Genomic DNA, 19,342 nt, shown 5'->3' on the forward strand with positions numbered 1-19,342 from the left:
AAAACATACCCAACATTTTGTTAGAATCTTTAGATTGCTCATCACAAATATATAGACGGCGGCTTCAATCTCGATCACTAATAAGGGCACACATGTACCTTTGGAATTGTTTTGTCCATCCATAGAAAACTGACAGCTCTTTGAATAATAAAATAGCCAGTTGGAACTCCAGCTCTTGAATTACATGAACCTCTTCTTATAAACCTACACCACAAGCATTGGGCAATCAGTTTATTTTGCGTGACGCATTCATCCCGAGACCCCATGGCCCCAAATCATGTGACAACAATACCAGGAGGTCATGTGACCTACATTGCTAACCTACTACGTCTACACCACTTTATTTTGCACTGCATGCACCGTAACTACCCTCATACACTCACAGGCTATGAGCATCCGGCTTTCAGCAGACTTTCAAGACTTTCACGTTCAGTTTCAAACGTAACAACAATGGCACTATCATGTTACCAAATCATGCTTGCTGTAGGTATGCTGGTCACCGGCAGTATCAACACTTTGAGCAAGAAGGCACAAAACGACTGTGTGTAAGTATGAAGTAATCGAAAGGAATTGTAGGACTACGACTCGTACGAGATTTAGATTTCGGTATCGCGCGGGCCGCGGGTGGCCACGGCCGGCTACAGCCCGGCGTGGCGGCTCGATCTGAGCTGAGCTCAGTCTCTGTAACGTTAGACCAATACTACCTGTCGCTAGTGCAATTATCAGTTCTGCAACTGATCTCCTAAATCGCTAGTCTGGCTACTTTATATTAAGGATTGCAATGAATTGATTAAACCTTTATCATCAATGTGCACGGTTCAATAAGTGCCCTAACTATACACAGCCCAGTCGCTGTACATGGTACGTTGCGACAGGGCTGTACGCGCGCGACCACCAACCACTAGGAGAGCGACGTTAAATCGTATTACGATAGCTTTGAATTTTGATACTTAACATCATTTTTGTCACCTCAAACTCAACGAGTATACTTTTCAATATTTACTCTACATCTGATGCTATCAGTATTCAAATGTACGCAATGAAACTTACCGAAATTGATCATCATATCCAGCATGTCCACACGGTACACAATCTTTCACGCCAGGCCTAACTATACACAGCCCAGTCGCTGTACATGGTACGTCGCGACGTACCATGTACAGCGACTGGGCTGTGTATAGTTAGGCCTGGCGTAACTATGCACAGCCCAGTCGCTGTACATGGTACGTCGCGACAGGGCTGTACGCGCGCGACCACCAACCACTAGGAGAGCGACGTAATCGTATTACGATATTTGAATTTTGATACTTACGTTGTAACATCATTTTTGTCACCTCAAACTCAACGAGTATACTTTTCAATATTTACTCTACATCTGATGCTATCAGTATTCAAATGTACGCAATGAAACTTACCGAAATTGATCATCATATCCAGCATGTCCACACGGTACACAATCTTTCACGCCAGGCCTAACTATACACAGCCCAGTCGCTGTACATGGTACGTCGCGACGTACCGACGGTCAGGAATTGCGCCAGAAAGTGTCATTTATTTGTTCCACGGACTTATCGCAAGTGGTCTCCATGGACCCAGTGTGGCGAACTATTTTTCTGTAATAGAAACATGCATTTAACGTGAGTAAAGTATTCTGTTTAAAGGAGAAAAGTATACATTTTCCTAAGTTTTGTAGTGCTAGTTGTGTTGAGGTTCCTCACTTTGAGGCTGCATGCCGCGCTCGTCAGACGCTTTTTTCGCATAGCATAACAGCGTCTGGTCGGGCTAGGCCTGGCGTGAAAGATTGTGTACCGTGTGGACATGCTGGATATGATGATCAATTTCGGTAAGTTTCATTGCGTACATTTGAATACTGATAGCATCAGATGTAGAGTAAATATTGAAAAGTATACTCGTTGAGTTTGAGGTGACAAAAATGATGTTAAGTATCAAAATTCAAAGCTATCGTAATACGATTACGTCGCTCTCCTAGTGTTTGGTGGTCGCGCGCGTACAGCCCTGTCGCGACGTACCATGTACAGCGACTGGACTGTGTATAGTTATAAGTGCCCAGAGGCAGTGAAACACTATTTGAAACTATCATAGATATAGTCTAGGTCCTACACACTACAGATTGTATCTCACTAAATTACACTGGTCGTCTACATGGCCCACGGATCGGTTGGAGGGGGGGGGGGGGTGGGAGGGATAGGGGGGCTCGTGTTAAAGTGCCATGCACATACAGTGGCCTTGGTGTCAAATTTGCGAAAACAGCATCTTGCCAAAACCCAAAATGTCTGTGACCTCCTTGTTTGCAACAATGTCTGTACGTGAAAATAACAGCTTTTACAGTATTTTTTTTTAATTGCTTTCTCGTTTCTTCATCCATCAGAGTGAAGGGTGTTGCTATTCCCCATGGACCAAATGGCACCAACGTGACTGCAACTCCCCATGAGTTTGATCACCCCTGGTTCCAGACGATCATCATGTTTACAGGTACAACATTAACCCCTTTTTTCCCCGTGGTGTTGTAATTTTCTTTTTGGGACAATAGCCTACATGTACAGTGTACATAAAGCTCCAAGTTCCCACTGACAGTGATGGGTCCAAGTCATTAATATTATTATAAATCATGAAGATGGATTTTGTTTGAGACAGTCATAGAAAGATGGCTCATTATTATGGAAACTGAAAGTTTTTTTTTTCCTTTATGTCTTAGTACTACCCTGATAAATTCACAAAACCACAAAGGCAAAAAATATGATCAAAAAGTGATTTCAATGAAATACAAAATGTCTATCAAAATCAATGTTTGTTTCAAATCAAAGTTTTGATATCTTACAATTGTAACTACCAACCGTTCAAATATCAGTCATTGATGTAGGCCTATGTTCTAATGTGTCTAAATGAAACCTTCAAATTTTGGGAAGCATATTGCTACATAGTGTTTTGAATTGTCCTCATGTTAATTTTGAATACGTAGTTTCCTAAGTATGTGACATCATCAAAATGTAGAGATCTTTTTATTTTTCTGTGCTATTCTGTACTTATCAAGTGGCAAGTTTTCTCTACGGTACGTTTTTAAAAAGTATGAATAACATCATCAAAAAGCTTAGATTCTGGAGAATTTTAGAACACCTCAAATCAGGAAATGAATGTAGATGACTTGAAATTATGTGATGAGGGATTATGGAAGTTAATTTAATGGAGAAGTAAGCACTTTGAATAAGGCCAGCATATTCATCTACAAACTATCTATTTCACTTCATCATTTCTTTTGTATATGTGTGTTTATGTGTGTGTGTTTCCTGAAACATTTTGTTATACATTCAAGGTAACTCAAACAAAGATTATTGAAAAAAAATACCATTATAGAAAGAAGAATTCATCACTGTTGTTTGATGTTTCACTTCATGTAGGTGAGAGCTTGTGTTTGATTGGATTACTGATTGTTCGAAGACAAGAAAGAGAAGCCTTCAGGAAACAGGTGAGAAGGAATATTCATTTCAGACTATTCATATGTTACAATTCTTTTTTTTTGGGGGGGGGGAGGGAGGAGAAAAGTGTGACAGCAAGGATAATCATAGAGTATCAAAGAACCTTGAGCTATCTGCTTGTACTAATGCTTGAGATGGTTTGGACATGAAACCAGGATTTATCACAAACGTTGTCTACTTGTGGTGCAAGCGTAATGCCAATATTGTTAGTCTCTTTTGATTCTTGCTTTTCTCTCTCGCGCGGTTTTGTTGCGAAGACATAGGACTAGGTGTCAGAGAATATTGATTTATTAGCCTTGTAGGTCAGAAAATAACCTAAACAAACAGTGTGAGTGTTTGTATAGGCAATTTGTTATTTTGGATGCGTAGGGATGATTTAATCACTTTTTTTCTTGGGGGGGGGGGAGGGGGTTTAAATGAGATTAATGAAATGTATGCAGAGGAGAATGAACACACCTTTGTAGCACATCCTATTTTCTAAATATCATTCTATGGTTCTTGGACATCTGTTTATAGGTATTGTTTCTATTGTGTTTGCTTCCCTAGTTGAGAGAATCCGCTGTCCAAGGAGAGACAAGCACAGTAAATAACTTAAAGCAACCAAGGTTAGTTGAGCATGTGTGTGTGTGGGGGGGGGGGGGGGTGGTAAGAGAGAGGCATTTTTTGACTATTTTTTTTTTCCTAACTCTGTACTATGAGCCCAGGATTGGTTTTTTTTTTTTTTTCCTTTTTTTTTTTCCTTTTTTTTTTTTTTTTTTGGTAGCCCTTTCCTCACTTGTATCCTTATCTGGTTTTAGGGCAGTTACCCCCTGGACAATTACTCCAGACCCATTCCCTGACCCTAACCCAAATTCTAACCCTAAATCTAACCGTAGTCCTAATCTTTATGGGGGATAATTGCCCTGATATGCCTTAACCGTATGCCATCTGTGAAACAAGATATGAAAAAAAAAACCCACCAAAACCTATCTGACAAATTTGCACCTCTCTTTTCCGTATATGGTGTAATAAATATTCATATGAGGAAGAAAAAAAAAAACACTTCGCAGGAGAAATGGCACAGCAAGATTTTTAAAGAACCAAGCATTCCCCTGCTGCTCTCATGACCAGACAGTATGAATACCAAGGTATTCATTTTATAGAAGGATTAAACGTTGCAACCATCAATTCCAGAGTTCTGTTCATATGGCAGTTTTAGCCTCATCTCTTCATGACTGTGACACTAACCCTACCAAACTATCCTGTTAGCTATTCCATGCTGATTGGTTGGGATGAGCCGTCTTATTTCCTTAATCATGGTGTTGTAACTAACAATATTATTCATTGAAATCCCATGAAAGTTGATTGCTTCACAAGTCTCTCGTTCTTATGTCGCATTTCTATGAAGTTTCCGCCTTTCTGTGTATGTGATTTTACTCTTAGTCATTGAATTTGGTTGAGCATGGCGTGAAATTGACGTTAAAACCATTAATGCTAAGGGAGGTTTTTTTGCGCGAGTAATTATTTATTTCTCTTCTTTTTTGCCCTCAGCCGGGTATAGTGTTTTGTGTGTGTGTGTGTGTGTGTGTGTGTGTGTGTGTGTTAAGTCCATGTTATCAAAACATTAGACAGTGTTACATATCACAAGGAAAAATATTTGTGTGCTTAAATTTTCATGCTAATTTCTAGTAGTGCGAAATGTGAAAATGCAAAAAAAAAAAAAATTCCACACCGCAAAAATTTTCACTTTTACAGTACTTAGTCCAAAGGCTCCTATTTTCACTGTGATTGAACTCTTCAATGTCACTGTGACTGAACTCTTCAATGTCACCTCAGAATTTTCCAGCTCATCATCATCCTACCAACAATCTGCGATCTCCTGGGAACCACCCTGGCTGGGATCGGTCTCCTCTACGTGTCAGCCTCAGTCTGGCAGATGCTTCGTGGGTCAATCATCATCTTCACGGGCATACTGTCGGTGAGTTTGGACTTGTGTTGTGATCTCTCACTCCAAACAACCCCCTCATTTGGTGATCGGTACACCATGTGTTTAAGAAAGAAGATTGTCAATTCAAATTAATGAAATTCTTCCATCAAGATGTTTTCATTGCAACTGCTTGACAAATTGCACTACATCGACGTAAATTAGCACTGAATTGATCAGTGTTTTAACAGTAGCCAAGATAAAAAATCATGGGCATACGTACTGGAGCAGGATTCGAACCTACGACTTCCTGATCACCGGACAGGCGTAATCTCCACTAGACCACCGAGCTTCCGCCCGACAGCAAGTGTTGGTTCGAATCCTTATAGCATGCAGCGGGTACTGCTTAATCATTCAAATTCATGAAATTCTGCTCGAGTACGTACGCCCATGACTTTTTAACATGGCTACTAGTAAAACACTGATCAATTCAGTGCTTATTTACATCGATGTAGGGCAATTTGCCTATCAGTAGCAATTGCAAAGATTGTGAACGTTGAAAAGTAGCACCCTGCATGCATAAACTCCAAGCTTCTTCCAACATTCCTATAGCTCTGTGTTATCTGGTTGAGAACCTAGAGATTTCATTTTGTGCCACAGCAGTTTGTTTTGCAAAACATGTCTACAGTCGGTTTTCCATCATTATCATAGTCAATGCAACAACTTGTATTATCATCAGAAGAATTAAACTAGAAGAAGTAGGGCGAAAACATGAAGGAGACTGAGAAAATGAAGAGGAAGATGAGAAAGAAGAAGAGGGAAAACAGATGACATGAAGGAGAAGAAGAAGAGTTGTCACCATCATTTTAACCTTTTGTATTATTTGTATATTATTCTTGGCAACACTTTTTTTCACTTTTGGACCACCAAGGCATGAAAATCTGAGCCACTCACCCTTTTTAATGTGAAGTTTCTCTCTGCAGAATGCACTTACTGATTTCTTCTCTTCATAATCTCTGTTTCATTTTGTGCTTTTTCTTATTCCTCTCAGAAAATATTCCTGAAAAGACAACTAAAGTGGTACCATTGGTCAGGCATGGTGGTCACAGTGGTAGGTTGCCTTCCTTCATGATAAGATTTAGCTGATCATTTAAAGGGATATATTGGAATCATAAGGTGGTGAAAAAGGTCAGTGACTATATTCATTAAAGACCAAGATAATACTTTTAGTTTTATAGCAACACTTGAACAGCAATAGCAACAAGGAATAGTTATGTAGGCAATATACACTGGATGTGTATTGGAGCAAAGATACAATATACTGGATAGACAGTTGCATCACTACCAAAGGATTTGTATATTCTGTAACTTAAAGGTGCAGATTTTTTTCTTTTAAGCAAAAAGTGAGCATATTCTACTTCAAAAAAAAAAAAAAAAAAAACTTCCATTGTAGTATCTTCCATCTCATCCCACAGCCAGTGTGTCAATAAGACAGACTTGGTGCGATATAAATGTGCGCTGTTATAATGAGTATTGTAACTCCCTCGACCTTGTAAGTATATAGCTGATTGTGCATAAAATATGAGAATTTGTGAGATGTTTACCGATGATGTTATTGTTTTTGGAAATATATGAAGTGCTTAATGAGATGGTATTATTATTATTATTATTATTATTATTATCATTATTATTATTATTATCATTATTATTATTATTATTATTATTATTATTAGTAGTAGTAGTAGTAGTAGTAGTAGTAGTAGTAGTAGTAGTAGTAGTAGTAGTAGTAGCATTAGTAGTAGTAGCAGCAACAGCACCAGCAGCAGTCACAGTGGTAGTAATAATAGTAATGAAAATATAAGCAGAAGTAATGACAGTAATTGAAACAATTACTTGTTTCTTATTTTCCAGTTTGGCTTGGTCCTGGTTGGAATGTCAACCATATTTGCGGAGGAGAATTCAGCACAAGCTGGTCAAACAGTTTTAGGTAAAGCATTGTGGACAGGCCTGGTACAATGTTCTGCTTATATACGTGTATGCCATATATTTGTATATTAAAGACACTGTTATGAGTGATTAACATTGCAACTCAAGGGCCACAAGAACGGAATGAGAAATAGGTATTATTTCTGTTCAAGAACCAAAGTTCAGCATATGCATTACAGTCTGAGGCAATATTTTGGCATGCAGTATGTTTTGAAAATGTCTGTCAAATTGTTAGATTCAAAAATTAAACACCACTGGGAAATATATGGCATGTGACAATGTATGTTCTCACACTAAGTTGACATGAATTTTGACCACTCTGTGAATTAAATATATGCATGCAAGATGTCTTTCTTGACCATACTGAACTTTAGTTCATAATTTTTCAGCCGGCCTTATTGAACTTGGACAAAACTTTAAAATTTCACAAATATCTCATTTTATGTCCCACATTGATGAAACTTTTCAATTTCTATTTGTGTGACTTTGTTTATTCAAGTCAAATGGAAACTTGATGTGGAAGTACACTGCATGTGAGAAAATCTAAACGAATGCCACAGAAAGAATTCGACGCAATCTAACATTTACCATTCAACGTCAGCATGCTGTATCAGAATTATCTATTGTTTGACAAAAGAACAGGCGTGATATAGCATATTGACTGTTTACAATTTGTGTACCATTGAGCAAGATAATCTATCGATATTAAAAAATTTACCCGTCAGCATATGCCTATTAAAGTTGTATTTACCCAAGTGTGTATCTTCCAACATCGTGATGTTCATTTGCTGTCCCAGTCATCCAGTAATGTGTACATTGCAAGTGGCGAGCAGTCACAATATATTGTGTTAGAAATCATATCCTGTCAAGTGTCTTCTTTTCAATGCTATTTCTATCTGTGATTTCTTTCTGTGAGACTTGACTATCTGTGTTGTCTCTGTGTGAGGTATGATGACTGTTCACAAATTGCATTAGGCTGAGATTTTGACAGCCACCTGTCTTGAAAACTTATTGTTGTTTTCTGTTTGTTTGTTTTCTCCAGGAATTCTACTCATTTTAGGTGGTCAGGTCATGAATGCCATTCAGATGATTGTAGAAGAAATATTTCTCAAGAAGAGGGCCTTCCCAGCATTGCAGGTAAAATTTTGATGAGTGTGCTACTGTGTGATTTATTGCTTAAGTTTGTTTCTTTTTTTTCCACCCCCTGGCATTGATTCAGTTGTTGTTTTCATTTAATGGGGCATGTTTGTTTGAGTTGTGTGTGTAAAATGTGTACATTGGACAAAAGCAGTACAACCTTTGCCACGGTCAAGGTCAAACTACTGGACAGTCATATTAAAGGCAAGAAGGGGGATGAATTTTGTACAATTTGAAAATGGCACTGTATTGAGTTGTTTTTTGTTTTTGTGTTTAACTGTGTCTGGGGAAATGTACAAGTCTACTTAGTGCATGTCATGGCGTTGGACTGCTTGAACTGAACCATTAATGCTATTCTTTTATTCTTGGCTGTATGTTTTGAATTTTCATGGTACCAGTACAAGTGTATTTTGGCTTTTGGACATATAACATGTATCAATCTGAATTTCTTTTCAGGACATATAGAGCAACACAAGAAAGATTATACAAAAATAAGATATTCAGTTTCATCTGTAAAAGTGGCAATTTTCATGCGAGTAATCTTTTACGCTCGGCCAGGTAATATAACTTTTGCATGTTTGTAATTCCATGGAATCAAAATATAAAGTAGTATTACATGTAACAAGCAAAAATTTTGTGTGCTTCTATTTTCATACTAAGTTCATATCGTATGAAATGTGTAGAAATTTCTACACCATGAAAATGTCTGCTATTACAGTTTTCCCCTCAGAGAGTTTGCCTTACTCTTTACTGCTTCATGGTTATATAGTTTTAATCAGGGACATATGATATGTGAACACACAGGGTTTAGTTTGTGCATTTTCACATCAGTGTGTGAAAGATCTGTAGTCCAATATTTTAGTTCCAGTGAACAGTTGAAGGTGATGAGAACTGAACATGATATAATGGCATCTTATATTCTTTTTCTTCTCAGGTTGTTGGCATGGAAGGTTCATTTGGGTTCGTCATTTTGGGACTGGTAAGAAAACTCATCAAATTTTCTTGAAGTTCAATAATGTCAGGGAGACTTTATATGAAATGACACTTTTTCTAGACTGCTCATATAATGGAATGTATGTTAGTGATATATTTCATCCTTTGTGCGAGGTTGATCAATGATTGAAATAGAATGGACACTGTGTGGAGAAACGAAATACACCTGTCTTACAAAGACGCCATATCATGCCTTCAAAATAATCAAAATACACCAAAGAGTTTGGTTCATTGAAACTACTTGGAATATTGCACATCAAGTCAGTTTGCGATGAATACAACTATCATGTTAGAACAAATCAATGAAACCCTGCAATACAATGGCATAGAAGATGTATCGATACTTACAAACAACAAGCTTGATTTTGAGTGAATGGCATATAGACTAATAAAAGAAAACTGAGCCTGTGTACCTTGATGTAGTGTTCACAGTCTTCCTTTTATAACCTCCACAGATTGTCCTACCAGTCCTTTACTTCATTCCTGATGAGGAGGCCTACACTGGACGTTACGAGGACAGCATAGATGCCCTTCTTCAAATTGGCAACAGTGGCAAACTCTTAGCTTTCTGTCTGCTCTACCTCTTCTCTATTGCTGGCTACAACTACTTTGGGTTGTCAGTCACAAAGTCTCTCACAGGTAAAATGGGCCAGAACTAAGTGGAGTCCATGTTTGGTGCAAAGAAAATGTCATACCTCCTGTTGCCAGAAGATATGTTAATTTAGCCTGTGTTAAAAAGGATCTCCCGGTTATTAAAGGGAGACTGTTGTTTATCTGGTTATGCTTAAAAAACATACGTTGATTATTCTGTAGCATAGCTACGTTATGCAATATCTATGCAGAGAATGACAATAGATAATCGATGCTGTTCATAGAATTTATAGAATATTTGCAGTTTTTGATTCCACATTCCAAAGTCAGCATTCTCCATCACCTACTGACTTTATTTTTTCTTGTGTTTCATGTTTTATGTTTCATGATACATCATCTGGAATTTCACATTTCATCACTTCTCTCTCATCTCCACAATTTTATCATTTCCCCTTTCCTCCATCCTTTCTGGTTCATTTTTCTCCTCCCACCAACTTCCAAACCCTTTACCTGATTTTCACTTTATTCTTCTTTACAACAATCCCCGTCTCCTGTTCTACCATCTTATACCAGTGCAACCTCAACTTCCAGCTCCCTGATGCACATCGACTGTCACAATTTGCCATCTTTTACACTCTCTCTATGTCGCTTCTCTTTTTTACCCTCTTTCTAGTGTTTTCTGTAGCCAAACAACAGTCCTTTTAACCCGTTGAGGACGAGTCCCGAGTATACTCGGGCAGGTGTCTACGAGAAATGCGTGTTGTAGCAAAATCAGTCTGTCCTCAATGGGTTAAGGACCACATATACATATACATGGTATCACCACAAACCTCTCTACCTTGAAGTCTGTATAAGGAGTGTTGGGAATACAGTAGATGAGGATGGCTGAGGAGAAAGTGGAGAAGGGGAGAGATCCTTGGCTGAAAAAGCTCATCTCCCCTCATTTATTGCCAACAGTGCTTACAAGGAATGCTACAACATGGGTGCAACCTCTTACCTTCAACATTCAGAGCAAGTGGTGGGAAGTATCAGCAACCACAACAACGTAATTTTTGTTTTTGCTTTTTTTCCTTCTCCTAGCTGTCCACCGAACTTTGATTGATGCGTGCCGTACTATCGTCGTGTGGATCGTGGGGCTTGTCATTTATTACGCTTTTGATCCCACATTCGGGGAGCCATTCGATGTCACCTATGGAATCTTGAAAAGTAAGTTCTTCTCTACCAGTGAATCTGGATATTTTTCTCCATTACTCTATTACTGAGGAAATGTGTAAAGATTTTTGAGAAGGATAGTGTGATCATAACGTCTTGTTAACTCAAGGAAACAAATTCTTCTTCTTCATCATATTGCTCAACGTGCTGAGTTGAAACCGTTTGCTGACTATTGCTGGTGACATAGGGTGAAACACAGGGGGTTCGCATCATTTGCCCATCTTCTTGTTTTGGTGTATATGTGGGAGGACCACTTCACAGACTTTACACCCTGCTCTTTGCGATGAATAAATGAAGCGGGATCCTTTACATGTGTGGATTATAACTCTCTCACTTTATGGGACCTCCATTATCCAGGGACAGAGTATGATTACACACAACATTGGTCAGCTAGACTCGGTGGCCTAAATTCACAAAGGTGGTTTAAATTTAGACCGTGGTTTAAATTTAGTCTATGGACTAAAATAAACGTAAAGTAGTCTATGGACTAAAATAAGTGTAAAGTAGGTGTACCTTTATCATGTGTGTATCAATGCGTGTTTGTTAATACTAGACTTCTGTCGGCTTACGCATTCTGTCATGCATATTTACACAGAAGTAATTTGCATAAACCTTGGTCTAAATTTAAACCGCCTTTGTGAATTCAGGCCAATGGGATTCAAACCTGAGCCATTTGATTACAAGTCAGATGCACTTCCAACTGAGCCAACTCAGCCCCTATTAGAAAATAAGAGATGAAGACAAACAGACAAAATCTTCTCTTTCTCCCCTCTCATTTTTTCATTTCATTTTCATTTTATTTCAACACAGTGATAAAAAGGAACTTGCTCAGCCATCGGCTGTTATTCTGCAAGCCCGTGCATGTATACAATATAACAGAAGATAAAAAGAGATTCAGTAGATTCAGTGTATAATAATGATTAAAAAAGAAAAAAAAGGAGAAAAATCATAAAGAGAGAGAAAAAATTTATCTACATATAACAGCACATAAAGAAAATACAGACAGTGACAAGAGATGACATAAAACAAATGTCAGTAATACTCATCTCTTAACATGATATGAAATTTTATGATATATTGATGTGATATAATATGATATATAGTGTATAATGCAGTGGATATCAAACTACAACTGTTGCTGTTTTAAGTGAAACCTGAAATTATTCAAACTTATAATCTTGATATTATCTGGGAGATCATTCCACACTTTACATCCTCTGTATTGCAAACTCCTATGTTTAAAACTAGTTGAAAATCTACATAACTCGAATTTTAACATGTTTCCTTGTTATCCTTCTCATCTTTTCATTCTCAGTTGATGGTTTCATGTTCCTGCTGATTGGCACTGGTCTCTACAACAATCTCTTCGACCTCTCCTTCCTCCCCTGTCAATGCTTCCAGCCCGAAGAACAGACCACCCCTCAGGAGAACGGCACCGTCGACGCCACCAAGACGGACGGCAACATCCAGGATGTGGCCTCTTGGGAGGGGGAGTCGGACGAGAGGACGCCCCTCTTCCAGCCAAACACTGGAAGCAGATAACACCTATTTACCCCCAGTGCGTGATAAAGCATTCCTCATATGTCATGATGCAATGGTACTTGGTAGTCGACAATGCAAGTTAACTTTAATGAAGAAAGGTAACGTCAAACAAATGGAATGGTAGGAGTCAGACAAGAAGACGCCCCTCTTCCAGCCAAAAACCGGGAAGCACATAACACCTGTTTACTCCCAGTCCGTGATAAAGCATTCCTCATGGGTCATAATGCAATGGCAGCAACAATGCAAGTTATAACCTTAATGAAGAAAGTAAAAGCCAAGCAAACAGAATGGAAAGAGTGGGATGAGAGGGCGCCCCCCTTCCAGCCAAAAACTGGAAGCAGATAGCACCTGTTTACCCCTAATCCATGATTGAGCTTTCCTGTTAAGTCATAATGTGAAGCCAATCAACAATACAAGTTAACCTTAATGAAGAAAGTAAAAGTCAAACAAATGGAATGGTAGGAGTCAGACGAGAAGAAGCCCCTCTTCTAGCCAAAACCTACAGTAGATAGCACCTGTTTACTCCACCCCCCCCCCCCCCAACTCATGATTTGGTGTAAACAGGTGTTTGGGGGAAAGCAAGAGCATTCCTCTTCGGTCATAATACAAAGCCTTTCCACATTCAAGGTAACCTTAATGAAGAAAGTAAAGGTCAAACGAAGGAAATGGTAGAAATATCACAATAATCAGACATTGACTGAGAAAATTATGGGAAAATCAGAGATAAAATCATAAAAATTTTAAGTATCAATTTTACATGTTTTCACAAGACAGTGACATTGGTCAGAACCACTTGATATGCAAATTAGAGAAGCCGATGATGTCATATCACCTCACAAATGATCCTCTGGGTTGCATGTAGATAATTTTTGAAAGTCATACTTGTGGTCAGTGATTGAAGTGACTATATTATAATCCCTTCCATCTCGTAGTCCTTGACCCGTTGAGGATGGGCTGATTTTGCTACAACATGCATTTCCCATAGACACCTACCTGAGTATACTCGGGGCCCGTCCTCAACGGGTTAATACAATAGTTTTGAAGAGAGAGGATCAAGGATTTCCTTCTCGTTGCATGGTAAGGATTTGTGTGCTTCGAGTGTTGATTGGCACAGAAAACCTCATAGGGTTGTACACACTGTCTGAAGTCCGTGGCACAGAAAGGGTTAAATATGCAATTTTGCGAAGAGTTGTTTGCTGGTGAATGGGGGACCTATCACCTCATTCAATTTGCATTGGTGGCATTGACTTCTCTCTCTCTTTCTTGAAAGTAGGTGAAACCGGAACTCGTCAAACTACCCTAGAAGACTGCCTGATTTTTTAATGAAACTTTTTGTGTAGTGTTCATTTCATTTTCATCTATTTATCATCAAGTAAACAGAATAAGGAATATCAATCGATTGTCTGTGACACAACACTATCATGAGGCTTAATTTGGACAGCAAATTATGACACATTCAGGGCTCTCTGTGTTTGACTTTGTAAGCTAAGCACTTTTGCACAATACCCCCTTGCAAATTTCATGATTGAATTCTACAAGTAAGTTTTATGGGTGCAATGATCTTCAGCACTTTATCATGCAAATGTAATTTCTATTGTTCTAACTAAAATGAATCAGTTCAAATCTCTTTTGATATCTATCAGGAATTAAAGTACAATACCACAAGGCTTTCCCTTCAGTGCAAACAATGTACCGATTGCAGTTCTCTAGAAAATTTGCTCAATGAGCATTTCAGTGATTGTAGGCTGCCTTTGCATTTTTTACGCCCTTCAATGAGCAGAGCAAAGTGAGAATGCTGAAATGAGCATGGATTTCATAGGAATGCAAAGCAAAATGAAAGAGAAGAATAATCAAATGTAAACAAGGAGGAATGTTGCTTCTTTGCTGACAAAGATTCTGACCATGGTTAAAACACAAGTCAAATCTGCACTCTCAGATATACTTAAATCATTTATCTCTGACAAACCTGGTTGATTCTGTATAAAGTCTATGAATAGTTCAGATTATCACAGGGAGAACTTTTAACATAATTATGGTTTTACCTGTCTTTACTGCATCATTCTTGCCATCTGTTTCTGGCCTTTTTTCTGAACCTTTATGGCAACAGCAAATACCAGAAACGAAATACCAAATTGATGTAAGAAGAATGTACTAGCCTATTAAGAGAATGTAGTTAAAATCTAAAATTGCCCCTTAAGAAGGACACCATGTTTTATTTGTTTGTTCGTATGTTGTCTGTAACAAAGGGTGTGCCAAGCTTTTTTTTTGTCTTTTAAAAATCTGTGATAGCGCAGAATTTGTTCACAGCAGGGTAAGTAGATAAAAATATCTGGTCTCACTGCAGAAGATAAGTATTCAATTGTACTGCCGGCTCCCTTATCTGAAACACCAATGACCTTATTATCAGGGCATGACATTGTGTGGTTTCTTCTCTCAGAGCCATTGTGTCAGTTTGATTTGTCCCCATAACACATTAAATCTGCTCAAGGCATTAACAGCGAGGATTTTGGTGTCATACTCGGTCCTTGGCAAATGCAGGACTTCTCTTTGAATTAGTATGCTTTAATTCACCCTTTAACAGCCAACCTTTGTTTGTTTTTGTTTGTTTTTTTCCTCCTGCCATTTGTAGTCTTTGGTCATATGCTGTTGTTTATTTTGTTTACTGAAATATCAAAGGCCTTTAAATCATATAATTTGTTAGTGATCTTTAAATTGGCAACACATTCAAGAAGATTAATGCTAACGCTTTCCATTCAAGTTGACAATGAATCTAACAAGTTCTGTCTAGTCACTCTCCAGCATATTAAAAGTTATGCACTGAAATTCAGAGTTGCCAATTTGTAAAGGACAAGATGACTTAATGGCATAGCACAGTGAAAACATGTTTCTGGTGATGAAGGATTTCGACCTGAATCATATAATGTTTGTATTCATTGCCAATTAAATCAAATACATCATTGAATTCTGACTGCCAAATATTGGGACATTCAAGAAGTATAACTGGTCATCAGAGAGGAAAATCATTTGGCAAGGTTGGTGCTGCTTGTACGTGGAAAAGATTACGTAAGTTGCCTATAAGTTTATGTCTTACAGACTTTATTGGCTATCACCTTTGTCCTCTTCTGTTTTCACATATTAAAGTCAATCAAGATTTCTCTTGGTTTGACTGCCCAAAGTAACATGTTTTAGTGCTCATGGAAATATATCTCCAAACCCAACATTGCATAACTTTGGAACATACAATATGATACTTCAGATATCTATATACTTGTTACTCCATAACACCTTCATGTCATTTATACACTTAACTTGTTCAGTAATGCCACTTAATTATGTTTTTACATTTATGCAACAGCAAATGAGACCGAATAATTTTAAGCAGTACATTGTATTAGCACGTTACATGTGCAAAATGTCAGGTTGATCCTTGTCCACAAGCTATCGGACAATCAGGCACCATGTTGAAATCCTTGGAATATTTTCTACTCATTGCTGGTCTTTGTTTATATTTTCATATTGTTTGTTCTTATTTCACATCTTACGTACTATATTATCAAATAGTTTGGCACACAAGGGCCTTCTTATGGCATACATATGTGATATGTGATGATATTAAAAGTATTTTGCTCATCTGCATCCAGAGAACCAGTTAATCAAGATTATTATTGGGGTGTACTATTCTAGTTCAACATTGATGCCAAGGGAGCTTTGCCAGTACCTGAAATGGATGAAATGCATGATGAAGAGGCTTATGAGTAATCTTGCTGTTTTGTTTTCAAGAGGCTGTCTGCTTTCATTGTTATTAGGCACCCCTGGTGAATTACCACTAAAAAGTTTGCTCCACAAAGCAAAAAGGTAATAGTTGTGTCAGAAATACCACCATTGATAATATTTTTGCAGTACGAAGAGAGCTATTACTTCAAAGATCTTTAGGAGAAAGAGGACTGAATACTACTAGATCAAATATTTCAAATATTTCATTATCTGTGGACATGGCATCCAATGAACTAAAAATAACTGCTCTTCACTTTCAGATTGATATCACTGTATTAGTAGTACTCATTTGTTTTCAACATGAAAACATCATTTATTTCATAGTTTCTATATAAGCATATCAATTCTGACTCATTTAGAAGTTATATTCTCTTTATTAGGACATGAAGAGGAACATAATATTTGTTTCCAGATAACCTGCAGAATCTGGAAGGCTTGGGAGCTCTGTGGAATTGCTAGTTTGTTTGTTTGTTTGTGTGTTTTTACTTTGTGTCTATTATTTGATCCTTTGGAGAATTGAAAAAGAAAATCATGAGCAATTTAAGTATCAAATATATTTGTATGTGGCAATATTTCTTACCGTATTTTGTTAATGTTTTGCTATTAAAAGGAGACTTTGTGAATCACACATCCCATGTGATCGCTCGTGTGTTTACTGGTTAGTAACTTCGCCTCCAAACTGAACGTGAATGCATGCTGTGTTTGGTGTTTTCTGTGCCTGCCTTGGCTGAAATCCACTCATGGATTTATAGTCGCTCTCCAGTGTGAGATCAACTTAATGTCTTTCAGAAATCTACAAAATCTCTTTCATGGGTGTGAAGTACATGTATGTGTGGAGTTTGTTTGTTTGCTTAGTGTTTTGTTGTTTATTTAGAATGTGTTCCTCCATTTTGGTGATGATAATGGTAATATATGGGAACCTTGTTATAACAAGCTGCTTTGGACAATTTAAATTTCCTCATATTGTCAGGTATCTCATTATATCAGGGATGAAAACAAAAGAATATGAATTAGGAGTAGGACCTGTGAAATTAAATTGTTTTATCAGGTATCTTGGTCTATCTGACCTCCTTATAACAAGGTTCAGTAGTAATGATCAAAATGCTAACAATAAATACAACTTATTGTTAGAACATTTACTTCTTAAATTGTAACAATAAGATAAAAATACTTGTAGAAATAGTTGCAGCATAATAAGTGTGTAGAATCATTACTACATTATGTTACCACCATTCTCAATTATATGTGAATTGTTAGAATATCTTTCTTACGAAATTTCAGATTGTATCAGTTTATTCTCTGCTTTTTGTCCTATGTAGGCCATCACTTTCTAACCCAAACTTGCAAAAGCACGTCAGTGGATCTCTGTGAATGTTGCCATGAGAACAGAAGAAAAGATTTGTGGAAGAATCTCTGATTATTTCCACACAAATCTGCCCTACCTTTGTACCAGTGTATCTCATCTTTATTCCTTTCAATCTGCAAGTTGTTCTTGATTACATGTATTTACAACACTAGTTATGCCTAGAATAGAGACAAATAAACTTGCTCTAAGAACTTGTGCCTTTACATGTACATACTTAATCAGGGTTCAAGTTTGCAATGTTCAATCACTGCTTCAATACCACTGGAAAAGAAGAATTGAAAAATATAAAAATTACTAAACAGACAACATCAAAGACAAAACAATTTTGCATGTTTTGTTTTTCAATGCTCATATTTATTCAAGAGTTCATTATAGCCATCACAAATATAATTCAGTTTCAAAAGATTCCAACAGAAAGAGAAGGAAATATAATTGTTATAGAACAAGACTTTAGGTACCAATGATAGTACACATACAATGATTGTCTTTCTCCCAAAAAAAAGACAAAAATACATGAATAATCAATATACATAATTCATTAAGAAAGGGCAATGAAAATTATACTTCAGCTCTTAAGAAAAAGAAAAAACTACAGTGCACTTTTTATGGTTGTAGAATGAGATCGCTGGATCATGACACGCATATGCTTTTCTCCGAAGGAAGGGGGGAGGGGGTTGGGGAGAAAATTATCTAGATATCTAAAAGAGAGGAACATATCAAAATCTTCATGATACGAGCAAATGGGGCGGGGAAGGGCAGTAGAAATGACAATGAAAGCTTTGAAACAATTTCTGCTTCCACCACAATTTTGTGACCACATATATGTACTGTACAGTATGTAATACTTCTTTATAGTCACTTTGTAATGAATATCAAGTAAAGACACTGGCAGCAAAGGCTAATACAATTACCACAATATTTCAATGTTGCACAAATCTCGCTAGACGCAAGATTTGTTATTTTCAATCTAGCAGTTGCATCTTGTGTGCGTGCATACGTGTGTGTGCATACGTTGCCATTGGGCAGATAGAAGTCATATGCTATCAAACATCAAGCATGCAAAAATGATTTTTGCTTCCATAAAAAGCGCGTTGCAACATATTTTCTGTAAGATGTGTGACAAACAGTACAGAAATTGAATGATTTCTGTTTTACAGGGTGACCAGTTTAGGAATTTTTCTGCAACTGGTGCCACAGTGTTGATACTCGCCCTTCAAATCTTGTACAATATTTCCATCTTCCCCTTTGTTTCCCATCGCTCTCAACTGGAAAATTAGCTCCAGTGTACAATCTTCACTTTATTAACAGTTCCCATTATTCTTTAACACATCAAGCTCAACTCAA

At 37.5% G+C, this 19,342-nt stretch overlaps 1 protein-coding gene across 1 annotated transcript; it reads left to right on the forward strand.

Moving 5' to 3' along the window:
- Positions 1–433: 433 nt before the first annotated feature.
- On the forward strand, positions 434–12,999 carry LOC140230980 (solute carrier family 35 member F6-like). The gene is made up of 12 exons (XM_072311125.1): positions 434–545; positions 2,390–2,493; positions 3,417–3,484; positions 4,041–4,099; positions 5,310–5,451; positions 6,449–6,508; positions 7,309–7,384; positions 8,426–8,520; positions 9,455–9,499; positions 9,969–10,152; positions 11,185–11,310; positions 12,632–12,999. Exons 1-12 carry the CDS (start codon positions 451–453, stop codon positions 12,856–12,858), a joined length of 1,281 nt encoding a protein of 426 aa, XP_072167226.1. The 5' UTR covers positions 434–450; the 3' UTR covers positions 12,859–12,999.
- The last annotated feature ends 6,343 nt before the right edge of the window (positions 13,000–19,342 follow it).

This window comes from Diadema setosum, chromosome 7, assembly GCF_964275005.1.
Source record: "Diadema setosum chromosome 7, eeDiaSeto1, whole genome shotgun sequence".
Classification (NCBI taxonomy): domain Eukaryota; kingdom Metazoa; phylum Echinodermata; class Echinoidea; order Diadematoida; family Diadematidae; genus Diadema; species Diadema setosum.

Bases quoted from the DNA above. Each gene is read 5' to 3' on its own strand.
- LOC140230980 (XM_072311125.1), top strand. From the start codon at position 451: ATGGCACTATCATGTTACCAAATCATGCTTGCTGTAGGTATGCTGGTC. The intron at 5,452-6,448 runs GTGAGTTTGGAC...TATTCCTCTCAG, and splicing joins TCTTCACGGGCATACTGTCG to AAAATATTCCTGAAAAGACA. The intron at 10,153-11,184 runs GTAAAATGGGCC...TCCTTCTCCTAG, and splicing joins AGTCACAAAGTCTCTCACAG to CTGTCCACCGAACTTTGATT.